The 15,412-nt window shown below is 44.2% G+C and overlaps 1 protein-coding gene across 2 annotated transcripts; it reads right to left on the bottom strand.

Annotated features, from left to right (window-relative positions):
- On the bottom strand, positions 1-13,816 carry kif9 (kinesin family member 9). Of its 2 annotated transcripts, none has more exons than XM_012965693.3 (21): positions 13,441-13,816; positions 11,897-12,001; positions 11,315-11,480; positions 9,193-9,299; positions 8,834-9,058; positions 8,277-8,360; positions 7,532-7,624; positions 6,443-6,590; positions 6,152-6,216; positions 5,837-5,914; positions 5,466-5,534; positions 4,612-4,716; positions 4,473-4,528; positions 3,460-3,550; positions 3,066-3,211; positions 2,330-2,533; positions 1,725-1,933; positions 1,390-1,569; positions 1,019-1,134; positions 709-813; positions 1-234 (listed from the first exon to the last, which is right to left on the bottom strand). In XM_012965693.3, the coding sequence occupies exons 1-21, from the start codon at positions 13,540-13,542 to the stop codon at positions 127-129; spliced, it is 2,562 nt and encodes an 853-aa protein (XP_012821147.1). In that variant the 5' UTR covers positions 13,543-13,816; the 3' UTR covers positions 1-126. The 2 variants fall into 2 exon arrangements, with proteins under 2 accessions (XP_012821147.1, XP_012821148.1); XM_012965694.3 differs by having other exon boundaries at positions 13,445-13,737.
- Positions 13,817-15,412: the final 1,596 nt, after the last annotated feature.

Below are 15,412 nucleotides of genomic sequence, written 5' to 3'. Positions count from 1 at the left end.
TGGAACATTCCCAAATCCTTTATTTCAGAGCTGAGGCCGGTGTAAGTGGCATGTATCAGGCACAGGGGATTAGGAGGCCAGCCAGTGCAGTAATTAGATCGAGAGGAAGGTAGATCTGCTGGGCTCCTACGCAGCCGATAACATGGAGGGAGGTTTGTTCTTTACCGTGCTTGTTATCAAACTGGGCTTCTTTTTGGATGGAGTGATCTGTGCCGCGGCTCTGCTGTACTTGTACTGCAAGAGAATATATAGAAAATCAGAGACTGATCTGCACTAAAGTGTAAAATCAAGAGCCGCTGCTTAATGCAGGAAAGTTGAAAAAGGTATATGGAGCACCATACTAGCAAGTATGCATTCCTAATGAAAATAGGAAGATCTTAACTTAAATCCTATCCTCTGCCTTTAATGTAATAATCACTGGGGACACAGAAATAGCACAGATATGCTGGAGAGGGGCCTCTCCATAATGTAAAACCTGTTCCTAATCCTATTTAACTAAATGTTAATAATACAGAGAAGGACAGTATAATGAAGATAAAGCTGCTTGGGTGACTGGGGCCCTTGGGATATACGTGGGCATTAATACATTTTGCCAGTGTAACCAATGTTCAGCTTTAACTCAGAGACCAGGGTTATTGGGGAGATGCTGTCTGTAGAGATCGCCAGTGAGTGTTATGCCTAATGTGTAGCCTTTACTGTTATACACACCTTTTTCTCTACGTTGCTTCTGGCATTGTGGAAAGGGAGGGAGCCAGGGACCTCCATCAGCAGTTCCTGCTGCAGCCTTTCCAACCTCTCCTGCTCATCCTCCCCCTGTGGGACAAGGCAACATGGAGAAAGTGCAAGAAGGTAGATACAGAATCGTAAATAATATTAAATAATTAAAGACACACTCTACAATTACGGAGGAGAACTTATCAGTGTCAGTATCTTATTGGCTGGAATAATCCCACTATAAATCTGCTTACTACCTTCCATTAATAATCTCTATTAGTCACCAGGGGAGAAAAAGACTCACCAGTTCCAGGAGCTTATTGGCTGGAATCAGTCCTGGCCTTATACTGCCCCCCAACTTCAATAAAGTTTGCATGTCTTCCGGAATGACAAAGGACTCGTTATACCAAGCTTCGAATTCTGGCAAAGAGGGATTAAAGCAATAAAGCATAGTAACATTTATAGATGCACTGCAAATGAAACTAGGTTAGGTTCGGTGGTTTACAGGATTCATTTTATACAACTGTACCTTTAAAATACTCTATACAATGTCTGGACTAATCTGGGTAATTTTTAAAATGTTCTAAAATGTTTTATGGGGACACGTGAGTGTCACACAGCCAATATACAATGAAGCTATAACTCAAAGCGCCCTCTACTGGGCAGGAAACAGACCTGTTAGCAGTCGCTGCCGGCACTGATCCACCAGTTTCTGGCAATATTGCACCTCTGCCCTCAGGTCCTGCAGCTCTTCATAATCTGCCCTGTATTGCTTCTTCAGGTCCTTCAGCCGGACGATCAGTATGAACTCCTGCTCATCGATGATTACCTGCCCTTCCTCGTTAATGTATTCCCCTGCTCGTTAAACACAGAAGCAGTGTCACTGAGGGGCACAGAGAACCTGCACCATTAGCTGCATTTACATTCCTTGTGGAATTCCACTGGTTTAGCTGGGCAGACAGAATAGTGTGCCCCCCACCTTGCCCCTCAGTTATGGAACGTTAGGTTACCTTGCTTTTCTCTTTCCACTTTGGCAACATTGAGTGTGTGCGAAGTGTCGTCCATCTCTTTCTTTATGAGGTTTATCCTCTGGGTGACATCCTTCAGCTTTCGCTTCCGGTCGGCAAGAATGGCTTTATTCTCCTTAAAGATGCGATTCAGTTCGCTGCCTCGTTCTGCTTTAAAGTCTTCAAAAGCGGACGGTTTAGGGGGAGGAGAGCTAAACAGGGAAATAAAGAAGTTCAGATTGTGAATCCTTGTAGTTCAAGCTTGTCATCAACCGGCAACCTGGGCCTAAACGTTAAGGGCTAATCTGCGGCACTGCAGCACATAAGAGAAGCAAGTCCAGATAATGCTTTGTACCTACTGGCAGGAGATTGGATTCACATACCCAGGGTGCGGTTCCATCTTGTCCATAGTTAAGAGAGCAGCCAGGGAGCAGGAATTCCCAAGAATCCCAGCTTTGAAGTCTACGTTAAGTGGCAGTGCCTTATAGATTTTCATTGCTGCAATGCCAGACTGAACCACAACAACAGAACCCCAGTTCACTCAAGCCTTACAATGTTGCAGACAACCCCCTCACTGTCAGTTCCATTTATACAGCCATAACAGTCACCTGGAAAGACTGCGCTCCTCCTTGACTGTCGACTCTGCAGGCTGTAGATCCAGGCTTCCCACCTCAGGTTGCTCTTTGATGACTGTCTCTTTAAGGTCCAGCTCCCTGGCAGAAGCAGTTAGCAAATTGGATTTTGATGGAGAGAAGGCTTCTAGTTCCTTGGCTGGGGCAGGACTTCCCGCTCCTTCCTTCCGACTCACAGGACTGAAAATTAAATGGAAACCATTACCAACCCACCTAACAAAATGCAAAACAAAAGTAATAGAATAATAAGTAATAATAAGTAATAGATAAGTAATAAAAAAAAGTAATAGCAATGAAATCAAGCCCCAGAATGAATTTGCTTTCTGGTTGCCAAGGTGCCTCTGATCCTAGCAACCAGATAGACGAAGAGAGAAGAGGAGAAAAAATAAACTGCAGTTTGTCTGAGAATATCAATATGTAAATCTTATGAATGTTAGTTTGAATATGAACTTTCCTTTTAGAGGAGCTGACAAGGAACATCTTGCTGGCCAAGTGAATGCAGTACCCAAATTATTTACTCCGATACCAAGCACTCCATACTCATAGCTCCCAGGTTGCTCCTCTCCCCGGGGTTAGGTGGGATGGCTTGGCTTCCATTAAAACAGCTGATAGGGTTTTTTCCCACTATATTGCTCTCTATGGGCCAGCCAAAGCTAGGTAACAAAGCTCCACATAAGCCTATTAATCATGCCGCCCCAGGATGCACACCTACCTGGACCGTTCCTTTGATTTTCTGCTTTTGGGTTTTCTTGCAGATAGAGAACTGCTGGCCTTGGATGAAACAGGAGCAACTCCAATGCCAAAACTGTGCCCGTCTACTTCTCCCACCATCAGCCCGTCTGCGTCTAAAAGTCCCGCCTGTAACAAACACAAAGCACATTAACAGTATTTCTGTCTTTCATTATCTGGGAGATCATTTCCCCTAGTCCTGTTTCAAAAATCTCTTCTATATCAAGCATTGGGACCCAATGAGAATGCTGTGTATGGTGCAGATAGGGGGAGAATGCCCTTCAGTCGGGCAGTGGTATCTGAACATTAGTTGATGGAAGATATAGTTCAAATAAAAGTGGGGGAACCGCAGTTTGGATTATAAGTCAGACACATACCTTCTGAGCAGCTGTGACTGTCACAAAGTCGGTTTTGTCTATCAGCGTGTATTTTTGTCTCAGTCGAGCTTCTGCCGCCTTTTCCTGTTGACTGCAAATGAAACGCTGCGATTGATTAGAGGTTAATACACTGGGAACAGAGGCACACACAGATCATGCCAAACCCTATACATCTGCAGTTTAGGATTATGGGAGGTGACGCATGGAATCAGACTTCCCCATGGCACAGACTTTCATGCACAAAGGCTGCTGGGATTCTGGGTGCTGCTAGCTGGGCGACCCTGGGTTATGTAATTATGATGCCTTTAAAACACTATTATCTGTGGGTTACCTCTGCAGGCTCAACTATAATAAATCCAAATTGCTATCATACTCATAATATGTGGCCTAGAAGAGCCACTTTCTACCATAAAGCATGTACTTGATGCTGTGATCTGTGCTTCTAGTTCGTTGACAACTCTTTTTCCTATGGTCAGGCAAAAAAAAAAACACAGGAAGGTGAGCACAGTAAAAAAGATTAATAAAGCATGGTCTGCCATATAGAACTTCTCTCCTTTCAAAATGCTATTGACCGATTCCCAGGGAACATATAAGCCAATGGAAACTCTGACTCTGGAAAAGAGAACAACCCAGAATCGGCAGGTACAGAGAATGCTGGCTTTGGGTAGCTGCATTTACTGTCCCAAAGGAAGATGATTGAGGCGATAAAGCAAGTTGGCCCAAAAGTGGAATTTAAGACCCAAGCTGTGTTGATTGCTTACCATAAGTCTAAAAATGATAGATGCCCTTAGGCCTTTGAACAAGTCTTGGATCATATTATTGGACAGTGTGTTACTGTGGGAACAAGAGGTGTGTCTTATACCAACTGACATATATACACACATATAGATGAAGCACAGACCCCTGTATGACCTGCTCAGCTGCATACATGGTAACAGATATTATAGCCCGTTTTCAATAAAAAATGAAACAATAAGGCCAGTATAGGATGACTGGTGCAAGGTAATACACACCTCAGAATCAGCTTGAACTGGTTAAAAATTTCCTGAATTTGCCTTAGGTTCAGTATCTGAAAACAAGATGTGGAAAGGAATTAGTGAAGGGTAACAGCACTGCTTTGCACTGGCAAGCCGTACAGTAGTGCAAACTTACATCAATCTCATCCACTTTGCCATCTAAATAGCGCCGAACCTGAGCGTTGATTTCTGCAATCTGGCTCTCATTGAAAGGCTCGTAACTGACGCGAGCGTGGTTGGTCTGAAATAAGAAAAACAACATGCAAATCACATTCTCTGCATACTAGCTGTGGGGAACTATATTTTTAATAAATCAGCTCTGTGGGGGCTCATTCACTGTAGGACAGAATACGTGGTGCAACATTTGGTATGGGGAACATAGATATGAGCCAGACTGTGCAAGAGGGCACACTAAGGAAGAGTCAGAATGTACAGGATACATTTAGAATGTGAAGAACAGTTAAAATGCTTACACTGGCCATTTGAGCAGAATGAATATCCAGTGTGAATGTGCCCATCAGAACAGGGTAGAGTCTACGGAGAAGGAAGAGTCATAGTAGAATAGGATAGAGTGAGTAAGAAGGTGCAGCTTGTACTGGTAAGAGCAAGTAGAACTGAATGGGTCCAACTGTGCAGGACGGAATAGGTTAGGTTGCCCTAAATTCCCTAAATTAGCTACTGAAAAACTACAACTCCCATCAACCTTCAGCTTGGAGAAGTGCTCAAAGTTGAGTGACAGTTGTAAGGGCCATAGGTTGGATATACAACTGTACTGGGCTGCCCTTTATGGGAACTGTAGTTTAGTAATAACTGGAGGGCTTTTGAAACTCTTGAAAAAAGTGTAGGAAGGTTCTAGTGCCTATGACAACAGAGGTCATAGTGAGCATACTAAAGACTGGGGAGCATAAAACATTCATATTGGAATATTGGGGTATATTTATAACAATGTGCAAAGACAAAACTCACCCAAACATGGTGTAACCCACTTACCAATGTGTCACGAACTGCCAGCTCCTGCCTTAGATGGTCAATCTCTTTTTGCAAGTTTCGCGCAACTCGCTGTGGGAAGGGAAAACCAGGTGTTAAAATTAGTAGAATGACATCAGATCCAATTGGTTTCCTAATATGTAGTATAAGCGCTATTCTGATTGGCTGCCAGGGGATAGGAGTGCAAATAAACTGCCCCATATAGCCCCAGGGCCTCAGATGTTACCGAATTCATGGCTCATTCTTATTAATAAATTTGCCTAGCGTGGCCGTTACTTTCTCCAGCCAGGGGGGATTAAATGCAACAGTAAAAGAAAGAAAAATTAAAAAAGGAGTCACTGGTGCTCCAGGGGATTTATGGTGCAGACACTTACAACAGGATCGTAGTGCTCAATCACAACAGACTCGGCTGGGATACATTTCATCCTGCTGGCAAAGCGTAGAGTAGAGAGCTGGAACAACAAAAGTCAAATTGTTATATGTGGAAAGGGGGTCATTTTTTTTAAAAAAAAGAGAACTAATAAACCAATCTCAGGTTTACCCCAACAGCTTAACCTGACAGATATGTGTCTTTTTTTCATATAACTAGGTAGATATTCTCTCTATCTATTGAACTCTTGTACAATAAATTCTACTGAACAGAAGAAGCACGTAGGAAGGAATAAGTCAAGCAAATTGCAGGAACTCACAGTCTCGCTGAGCTGAGAGACCTCTCCGTAGATGTTGGCTACAAGGATTGTGTTACAGTTGCCTCCTGTAGAAATGGAAAAAAGACATTTATCTAACTGTGATGCTGACTACTCACCTCCTGAATGGCTCAAATAAAATATCCAGAGATTATTGAACACAGAGAGAAACAGGATGAAGCAATGATAATACTGAAGGTGCTTAGAATGACTCCTGCTCATTTGTTTATTAGCGGCAAGACTAGGTTTGGTCTAGAAGGGAACTCTGTGTATAGTCGGACAGGGTTCTGGTACCTAGGGAGTCCTTGAGTGCATGGGTGAGTTTGCTCTGCCGGAAGGGGATGTGGTCTCGGCTGCGATCTGTTAGGGCAATTATCGTCTGTTCCAGGAAGGAGAGAGACTTGTTGATGTATGTGGTCTCCTTCAGGACCTGCTCTTCAGACTGAAACACAAGAGTGAAATGAGGGCATGACAATATTCTGCTGGATCTGTACATGTCCCTTACTGTGCAGGCTCTGCGTGTCTTACAGGGCAAGACATAAATATGTATAAATGGCTGTTGGCTCTTTTCAGCTTACATTATGCTACACCTATACTTGTATTGCTCAAGAGTTCTCACTAGGGCTGCATGGTTTCAACCCTGCAATGCCGTTTTAGGCATCAAGTAGGACAAAGCTTAGTCTCAGATATAGCAGACATCCCTAGCCCAACTGAAATATTAAAGGGATACTATCATGATTTTTATGGGATACATTTTATTTCTAAATGACACTGTTTACATAGCAAATAATTCCCTCTGCCATATAAAATTGTATTCTTGAGACAACAAATTTATTTTTTAGCTGTAATATTGGTGTGTAGGCGCCATCTCAGTGCATTGTGCCTGAGTCTGAGCTTTCAGAAGGAGCCAGCGCTACACATTAGACCTGCTTTCAGCTAACCTATTGTTTCTCCTACTCCCATGTAACTGGAGGAGTCCCAAGCCGGACTTGGATTTCTTACTATCGAGTGCTATTCTGATACCTACTGGGAGCTGCTACCTTGCTCCCTTCCCATTGTTCTGCTGAACGGCTTCTGGGGGTGAGGGGGGGGGGGATATCACTCCAACTTGCAGCGTAGCAGTAAAGTGTGACTGAAGTTTATCAGGTGCACAGGTCTGTGACACCCTGGGAAATGAAGAATATGGCTAGCCCCATGGGAAAAAACAGATTACAATACAGGATCTGCTGGAGAAGCTCTATTAACTGATGGGTTTTGACAAGTTTTCCCATGACAGTATTCCTTTAAGTGGCAAAAGTCTGCTTATGCCTTGGGTGGATTCTGTGACAAGAAGACAATGGCCATTATGGCAAATTAAATGACTTGGATTCTTTAGACACTTACCCCAGTTTTCCCCAGTCGCTCTGAGCCTGCCAGATCCACCAGGTTAATTTTTGAGATTGTATATTTTGCATCGGATATAATTCTAGAATGAGACTGAAAAGGATAGATATTTTAGGCAAATTTTTTTTTTTTCAAAGGTGTTTATTTACTCATTTGTAACATGAAACAACATAGAACATTGACATTGGTTCTACAAGCGTGTTAGGCAAATTTATTTTTATGCAAGAACCCAACTCTATATATTTGGCAAGCTATTCTACAGAGTATCCTTCCACTATACACACAGTGAGATTGCTGTGCCAGCAGCCCTCTTGAACTGAGTCTTGTACCTTATGTTTCCCTAATACACATAGAGAGATTGCTGTGCCATTCAGTCCCCTGCACCTTTTCCTTCCCCTATAAAACAGTATATAATGTGGGGGGGGAGATTACTGTAACAATCTCTACACAGCAAACTATCCTACCTCTATACACTGGAAAATAGTCCTCTATCCTGTATCTTATCCTTCCATTATAAACAAGGATACCGCTGGGCCACTCAGCCCTCCAGCTCTTTATCCTGCACCACAACCTACCCCTATACAAAGAGGCAGATTGCTGCATACCTCATAAAATATTATTATAATTATAATAAAAATCTTTTGACTTTTCTGTTCCGGTCACTATATTGATTGAGTGTGAGGATGTACAGCAGTGACAGTGTAATCCCCCAAACTATTTCCATTACTAAGAGGCTTACACTTACCTCCACATGAATGGTGAAAATACAGTGAGACCTGGATGAGTTTTTATTCAGTATGTGGGATCCAATCATTCGATTTGTCTCCCCCTACAGGAAGAATAAATATAGGTTCACATGGGAACAAGAGATGGTTTCTACGGAAGGCAACACAAGTATAAAGGTTAATGTTACAAGAATACTAGCCAGGAGTTTAATGCTGAACTATTCTATCAACATTTACTTTTGTATCAAGATATAAAACACTAACATACTTCCATGAAAGAGAACAGCCAATTACATCAGGCCATAATGCCACAGATTTGTGGTTCCTAATTTTTATGATACAATAAGGGGACTATTTATTACAGTGTGTAAGCTAATATCACTGGTGATGTTGCTCATAGCAACCAATAAGATATTTGCTATTGTTTTCTAACTTGTAGGTGACTGGTAAAATCTAATCACTTATTGGTTGCTATGGGACACTGGTGATGTTGGCTTACATTTTATAATAAATTTGCCCCTCAGTGTAGTACTTGCTTTGTTCTGGCAGGTACATAGGACAATGAATGTACGGTTACCTCGAAAAGAAGGTTCAAGGCCTGCTCCTCATTGGAGGCGAGGTGTAGAGATAAGCCTTTGATAATCACTCCCTGGGCATCATCCACTATGGTCATCTGTGTGTCAGGGGCTGGGGCATCTGGCACGGTGGAAAGGAGGTCGTAAAGAGTCTCATTGTAGATTTCCAGATATGAAATCCGCACTGTGATAGACTGATCACTCTTCCCTTCAATCTCCTTAAAAACCTGCATTGGTAATATGATCGGAGAGTTTGGTGATGCTGTGCCATCATTTATTCTATATGCATAGAAGTGAGCAGGAGGTAGGAAAACAGAAGGAAAGATTTTAGTCAGTTCCCTCCTGGGAGAATTCCCATCACCTGCTGCAAAGCTCTCGGGATGATGCCCCTGAGTTGGTAGTTTTCTGTCCCTCCAGTGATTGTGTATGTTTTTCCTGCTCCAGTCTGACCGTAACACATGACTGTACCTAAAAGAAAAATACAAGAAAAATCAGAAATTTCAATTACATGAGAATTTTGGCCCAAACAGCAAACCAAAGACACAGGGGCCCAGTCCGAATTTGGGACTTCTAAAAGTATGATCGGATTAAATCTGATATTTTCTGATGTACACTAAAAGTACAAAAAATTTGGATCATGGTAGTACGAAAATCTGAACGATCGTAAAAGATGCGAAAAAACATTCTGACTTTGAACCTTCTGTGCATGTTTTTGGAAGCCTCCCATAGGACTCAATGGCACTCTGCAGCTCCAACCTGGCCCAAGGAAAGCCTCCCATAGGGCTCAATGGCACTCTGCAGCTCCAACCCGGCCCAAGGAAAGCCTCCCATAGGGCTCAATGGCACTCTGCAGCTCCAACCTGGCCCAAGGAAAGTCACCCATAGGGCTCAATGGCACTCTGCAGCTCCAACCTGGCCCAAGGAAAGTCACCCATAGGGCTCAATGGCACTCTGCAGCTCCAACCCGACCCAAGGAAAGTCTCCCATAGGGCTCAATGGCACTCTGCAGCTCCAACCCGGCCCAAGGAAAGTCTCCCATAGGGCTCAATGGCACTCTGCAGCTCCAACCCGGCCCAAGGAAAGTCTCCCATAGGGCTCAATGGCACTCTGCAGCTCCAACCCGGCCCAAGGAAAGCCTCCCATAGGGCTCAATGGCACTCTGCAGCTCCAACCCGGCCCAAGGAAAGTCTCCCATAGGGCTCAATGGCACTCTGCAGCTCAAACCCGGCCCAAGGAAAGTCTCCCATAGGGCTTAATGGCACTCTGCAGCTCCAACCCGGCCCAAGGAAAGCCTCCCATAGGGCTCAATGGCACTCTGCAGCTCCAACCCGGCCCAAGGAAAGTCTCCCATAGGGCTCAATGGCACTCTGCAGCTCCAACCCGGCCCAAGGAAAGTCTCCCATAGGGCTCAATGGCACTCTGCAGCTCCAACCCGGCCAAGGAAAGTCTCCCATAGGGCTCAATGGCACTCTGCAGCTCCAACCCGGCCCAAGGAAAGTCTCCCATAGGGCTCAATGGCACTCTGCAGCTCCAACCCGGCCCAAGGAAAGTTTCCCATAGGACTCAATGGCACTCTGCAGCTCCAACCCGGCCCAAGGAAAGTCTCCCATAGGGCTCAATGGCACTCTGCAGATCCATCCCGGCCCAAGGAAAGTCTCCCATAGGGCTCAATGGCACTCTGCAGCTCCATCCCGGCCCAAGGAAAGTCTCCCATAGGACTCAATGGCACTCTGCAGCTCCAACCCGGCCCAAGGAAAGTCTCTCATAGGACTCAATGGCACTCTGCAGCTGATTTACATGTGTAATCATCTGGGAACAGGCCATAGTGGCGACTGGTAATATGTTTGACTATGTGGTTGGGCCAGACATGGATTGAATAACCCCAGTGGCTATAACATGTAGTTCCTGCAATCAGTCTCCTGGCATATCATCAACTTGAAGCACAAAAAATTCAAATTTGAAGTCACACACGTTAAGTAGTTACAACTAAAATAAAGGAAACACAAAGGAACAGGCATGGGGTATATGTTTTGTTCCAGAGTTGCCCTAAGTTTGCTCCTATGCCACTCTGCCTCATTATATAATTTCTAAAATTTCTATAATCTAAAACTGAGCATCTTTCTTACTTTATGTCCTGCCAAACATACCCCACCAAGCCCTCTGTCCCGGAGCTCTCTGCCTCTAGACACTGAAGCCCAAATACTGGGCAGCTGGGCCTATCCAGCATTTTTCTATGTTGTCCTTAGCTTGATGGGATAAGCCAAATCTGAGTGGAAGCTCTTAGTTTTAAGACACTTTTCATCCCTACTTTCCTGTATTAATAGGGCAGCGTAATGTCCTTCTTCTGTTAAGACAAACCTGCCCCCTGACACAATCACTTATGATGTGACAAAACCCTAGTGCTGTTCCCTGAGATCCCCCACTAGCCACCTCTACTAACTCTAAGCCCACACCATTAGTTTAAACACTTCAGGAGTAATTACCATTGTATCCATCAAGTGCCTTGGAAACAACCGACTTTGCCACGGTATCATAGACGGTGTCTTGTGAGGCATTGTGAAGTAACCCGTCCACTTTGAAAGACCAATCAGAGCGCTTGTTATTGACAACACCGAGCCTGTCATCTTTCTTAATGTGGATATCTACTGTCTGCAAAATACAAGCAAAGCTTTATATATGTTATATGTATTTATTCATTATATTATTTATATTCCTTATATATTAATATATCTTCTATTCATTATATCTCACATTCTTTCTTTTTATATAATGTTTCAATAATGTTTTTAGCAGACTTTAGGTAGGAGATCCGAATTACGGAAAGACCCTTTATTTGAAAACCCCAGATCCCGAGCATTCTGGATAATGCTTCCCAAACCTGTACTATAATTTTATCACCACAAAACCAATATTAATACTCAGGCTTATATCCGGGGTGTCCCTACATACATTACAGTGCCAGGAATTCTTGTGTTTGTTTTTTATGCAGAAGAAGTTCATTAGGATGGAATGAATGCTAAAAGGATATGGTTATATTGGTGTCAGGAGTTATTCGCCGGCTTTACCTTATTGTCTTCCCCGAATCTGATGATCTCATGAGCAAAATTCGGTGTTGGTTTAACCCGGACAAACACCCGCACAGTGCTCGGCCTGCTGCTCATTCTGTCTTTCTGCAATAGAAATACAACACATTAATATATAATATAATTGTGCTGGGCAGCATCTCACACCAGTACAATGAAACAACACTGAGCCCACTAATTTGCCCCCAAGCAATTCAGGTAATGGAAATGACAGACAGTCGCAACAATGGAAAATAACCTGAGGGTGGGGTGCTGTTTCCTACTGGCTGAGGAGATGGGTGGGGGGGTCATATCTTGGGTGCCTAAAGACCCAAATACAGAGCTGTTGGTTCTACCAGAGGGAGACAGAAGAGGCCCAGAGCACTTTATAAAGTCTTTTTATAAATTAAACATGAAACCCAAATTCTTTATTTAAATAAATGTATTTAAAAATCTGAGCTGTCAATCATATATTGCCTGCCCCGCCTCTAAAGAGGCGGGGCAGGCAATATATGATTGACAGCTCAGATTTTTAATTATAATTACTTTAACTTTCCATTCAGCACTTCCTAGATATCACCTAAATGGCCAATGCATAATGATACAAAGCTTGGCCTTAATAACAGTGTTTACAAAATGGCGGCTGCCTGCTGGCTGTGACTGTAAAATCCAAGACTTAATGAAAAAAAATATGAAATAGTTTATATGGTGGAAGTAAAGTTTATTTTGCTTAACTAACGTGATAGAAACGGATTTGGAATCATTTTTTAGGGACAGGTCCCCTTGTGTTGTCCAATGTATTACATGTAGTGGGCCAATTATTATTGCATATAGCAAGCTGGAGGGCCAGATTCAATTACAATGATGAGTTTATATAGCAAAGGAGCTTCTAAATAGACAGGGGGTCATAAAAATCCTACGGAGGGGCCACATTCGGCCCGTGGGCCTCCAGTTGGGCAGCCCTGCCTTAGCGGATATGACTGGTTTGATACCCAGCAAAATCATTTTAAAACCCCTTAAACTTTAGGAATTCTCATTTTTCACTGAATTGTACACAGAGCGGAAAAACACAATAACATTTCCATGCATGACGGCAATAGAACACATGAGGCATAAAGTGCCGGTTCAATGTGTTATACCCCCAGAACACATGTAAAGATAAATACAGGTATGGGACCCGTTATCCAGAATGCTGGGACAAGGGGCTTTCCGGATAAGGGATCTTTCTGTAATTTGTATCTCCTACCTTAAGTCTTACAATGGGGTCTATGGGAGATGGCCTTTCCATAATTCATAACTTTCTGGATAATGGGTTTCTGGATAAGGGGTCCAATACCTGTAGAGTGCCAATTCCATGTAGGAAACTGCCAGAACACATGGTAGAATTACAGCAGGGCAATTTGTTCATAAATAATGTCACTGAACACACAGGTTAAGCACATAAAGCAACCAATGAAAAGCCTAGAACTGTTAATATGGGATTATGACAGGCGGAGGGATTTATAAAGCTAACAGGGAGCACAAAAGCGGGACCCAGTGCTACTTACACACCATTTAGTGCGGCACGGCAGCACAAACGGCTCTCTCACATGAAAAGTTGCTCCTGAGCAGCTGCTTGTTGCTAAAGGCCCGCCCCCTTCACTCTCCATGGCAACCGCATAAACTCAGGCAGAGAGGGAGAGCGAGTCGGAACGCCTCATACACTGCCCCGCCCTTTGTACTGACTGTGGGGCGGTGGGGCAGCCAGCCCTGTGCGGTTATTCTCACAACTACCGGCTCTGTCTGTGTTCCAGGGCTCCCATTGGCGCTGGGCCTGATTGGGCACAATCGGTGTAAACTCTCCCGTCTCCATAGCAACTGTTCCAGGACCGGAAGTTCCGCTGTCACCTGGGCTCCCTGACTCCTGTTACTCTCACCTGTCAGTCACTCCCCAGACTCCTCCCCCAGCCACTCACCTCTCCACAAGCGCCTCCCTCCAGCGCCAGTTCCCAAAGCCGACTCCATACTGTATCACTCCGCCTAGCAACGTACTAGCGCATTTGTGGCACTTACTAGCGCATTTACACTTCACCAAGTGCACAAAGGGTTAATTTGTTTATCAGTTCTACTTATGCTCTGTTACACTGCTACTGAAATAAAATAATCAGGTTTTTAACAGAAAGCCCTGCGCACTCTTCTCTTTTTACTCAAAGTCAAACCAAGAGCCAATTTATACATGTATTAAAATAAAAAGCCCATGAAATGAACTCAGCATCCCGCCATTATTGTAGGAATAGCAGCAAGATGATGGAATTACAGCCACAGGAGTTACCGTTACATTGTAAACAAGGAAGGTTTCCCGCCCTGTGAGACTTTAGGGACTCAGTGCACTTAAGCTGCCCATACACACTCAGACTTTAGTCTTCTGATGAACGTTCAGCTATCAGTCACGCGTTTAAATGCAACAAACATTCAGCCTGAAATTGTAGGATAAAGCCCTAAAAAATAAAAATGGGAGGCTGTTCTGAACATGAAACAGTGGCAGCACCAATTGTATGAAAGTGACACCCACTGTAGGGCCCAAAGGGTATCGGCAGATACACAATACAGGCGCAGATTGTATCCTTACCTGCCCGAAATTATCTAAACTGTCCCATCGACTAAACGACCAATCGCCATGGTACGAAAATTATCAGGACAATAATTGCAGTAGAAACTGTTTTGCTCGGCACAGATACAGTCGCCTTGGTCCTGCTGCCCACTCTCTCCCTCCCAGACCCAGTCAGACAGTCGCAATCCCAAACCCTTTTGCAACCAGATGATAATCTGACTGAAGAGGTTTTTTGTTTGTTTTTAATAACGTAACTAGAGATCCCCGGGCCTGGGTGCAGGGCATGCAGCCCCTCAGCAGGCCCTGAGTGGGTGCGGGACAACTACTGCACCCCCAGTAGTTCCACCACTGTTTGTTTTTTTTCTGCACAGCCCTCCGTCCCTGACCCACCTGACCTGTTCCTATAGCCTGCCCTTACCCTCCCAGACCCAGTCACACTGTCCCACACCCTTTTTTGCAGCCACATGAACATCAAAATCAAAGAGTTTTTCCTATGTGCTCAGCTGTAGCACACTAGCAAGTAGCTAGCAATAGCACTAGGCAGCTGCCGCAGGCACTAGGACAGCAGAAAGGCCTGGCCGCCACACACGAAGCGCTAGTTCAGCACTATCGATATGCTCAAAGTCTTGCACGCTAATTATCTGCCCGACTCCCTCTCACACCTATGAATTTTATATGCTCAGCCGCCCCTTTGTGATGTCACCGCCCCTTTGCGTCGTCAGAATGCGTGTTCATGATGCGTTATTGCGTCAGTCATCCCAGGCTGCAAGGAAGGGGAGGGGAAGCCGGTACAGTAGACAGAGTGATGAGTGTGGGCCAGGGTAGAAGGCACAGGCAGATTGTTACCCAGGGCAGGCCCTAAAACTAGGCACCTAGTGGCTAATCTGGCCCTGATGTGGAAATGTGGTATATAAATAACAGGAAATAAA

The sequence above is a fragment of the Xenopus tropicalis genome, chromosome 6 (genome assembly GCF_000004195.4).
Source record: "Xenopus tropicalis strain Nigerian chromosome 6, UCB_Xtro_10.0, whole genome shotgun sequence".
Lineage (NCBI taxonomy): Eukaryota > Metazoa > Chordata > Amphibia > Anura > Pipidae > Xenopus > Xenopus tropicalis.
The sequence above is the reverse complement of the archived record's forward strand: the minus strand, read 5'-3'. Positions and strand labels throughout refer to the sequence as shown.

Excerpts from the sequence above, each read along its gene's own strand:
- kif9 (XM_012965693.3), bottom strand. The coding sequence starts at position 13,542 with ATGGAGAGTGAAGGGGGCGGGCCTTTAGCAACAAGCAGCTGCTCAGGA. Across the intron at positions 3,212-3,459 it reads CAGTCACAGCTGCTCAGAAG|GCGGGACTTTTAGACGCAGA; the intron begins GTATGTGTCTGA and ends TGTTTGTTACAG. Across the intron at positions 1,135-1,389 it reads CCGGCAGCGACTGCTAACAG|AATTCGAAGCTTGGTATAAC; the intron begins GTCTGTTTCCTG and ends CCTCTTTGCCAG.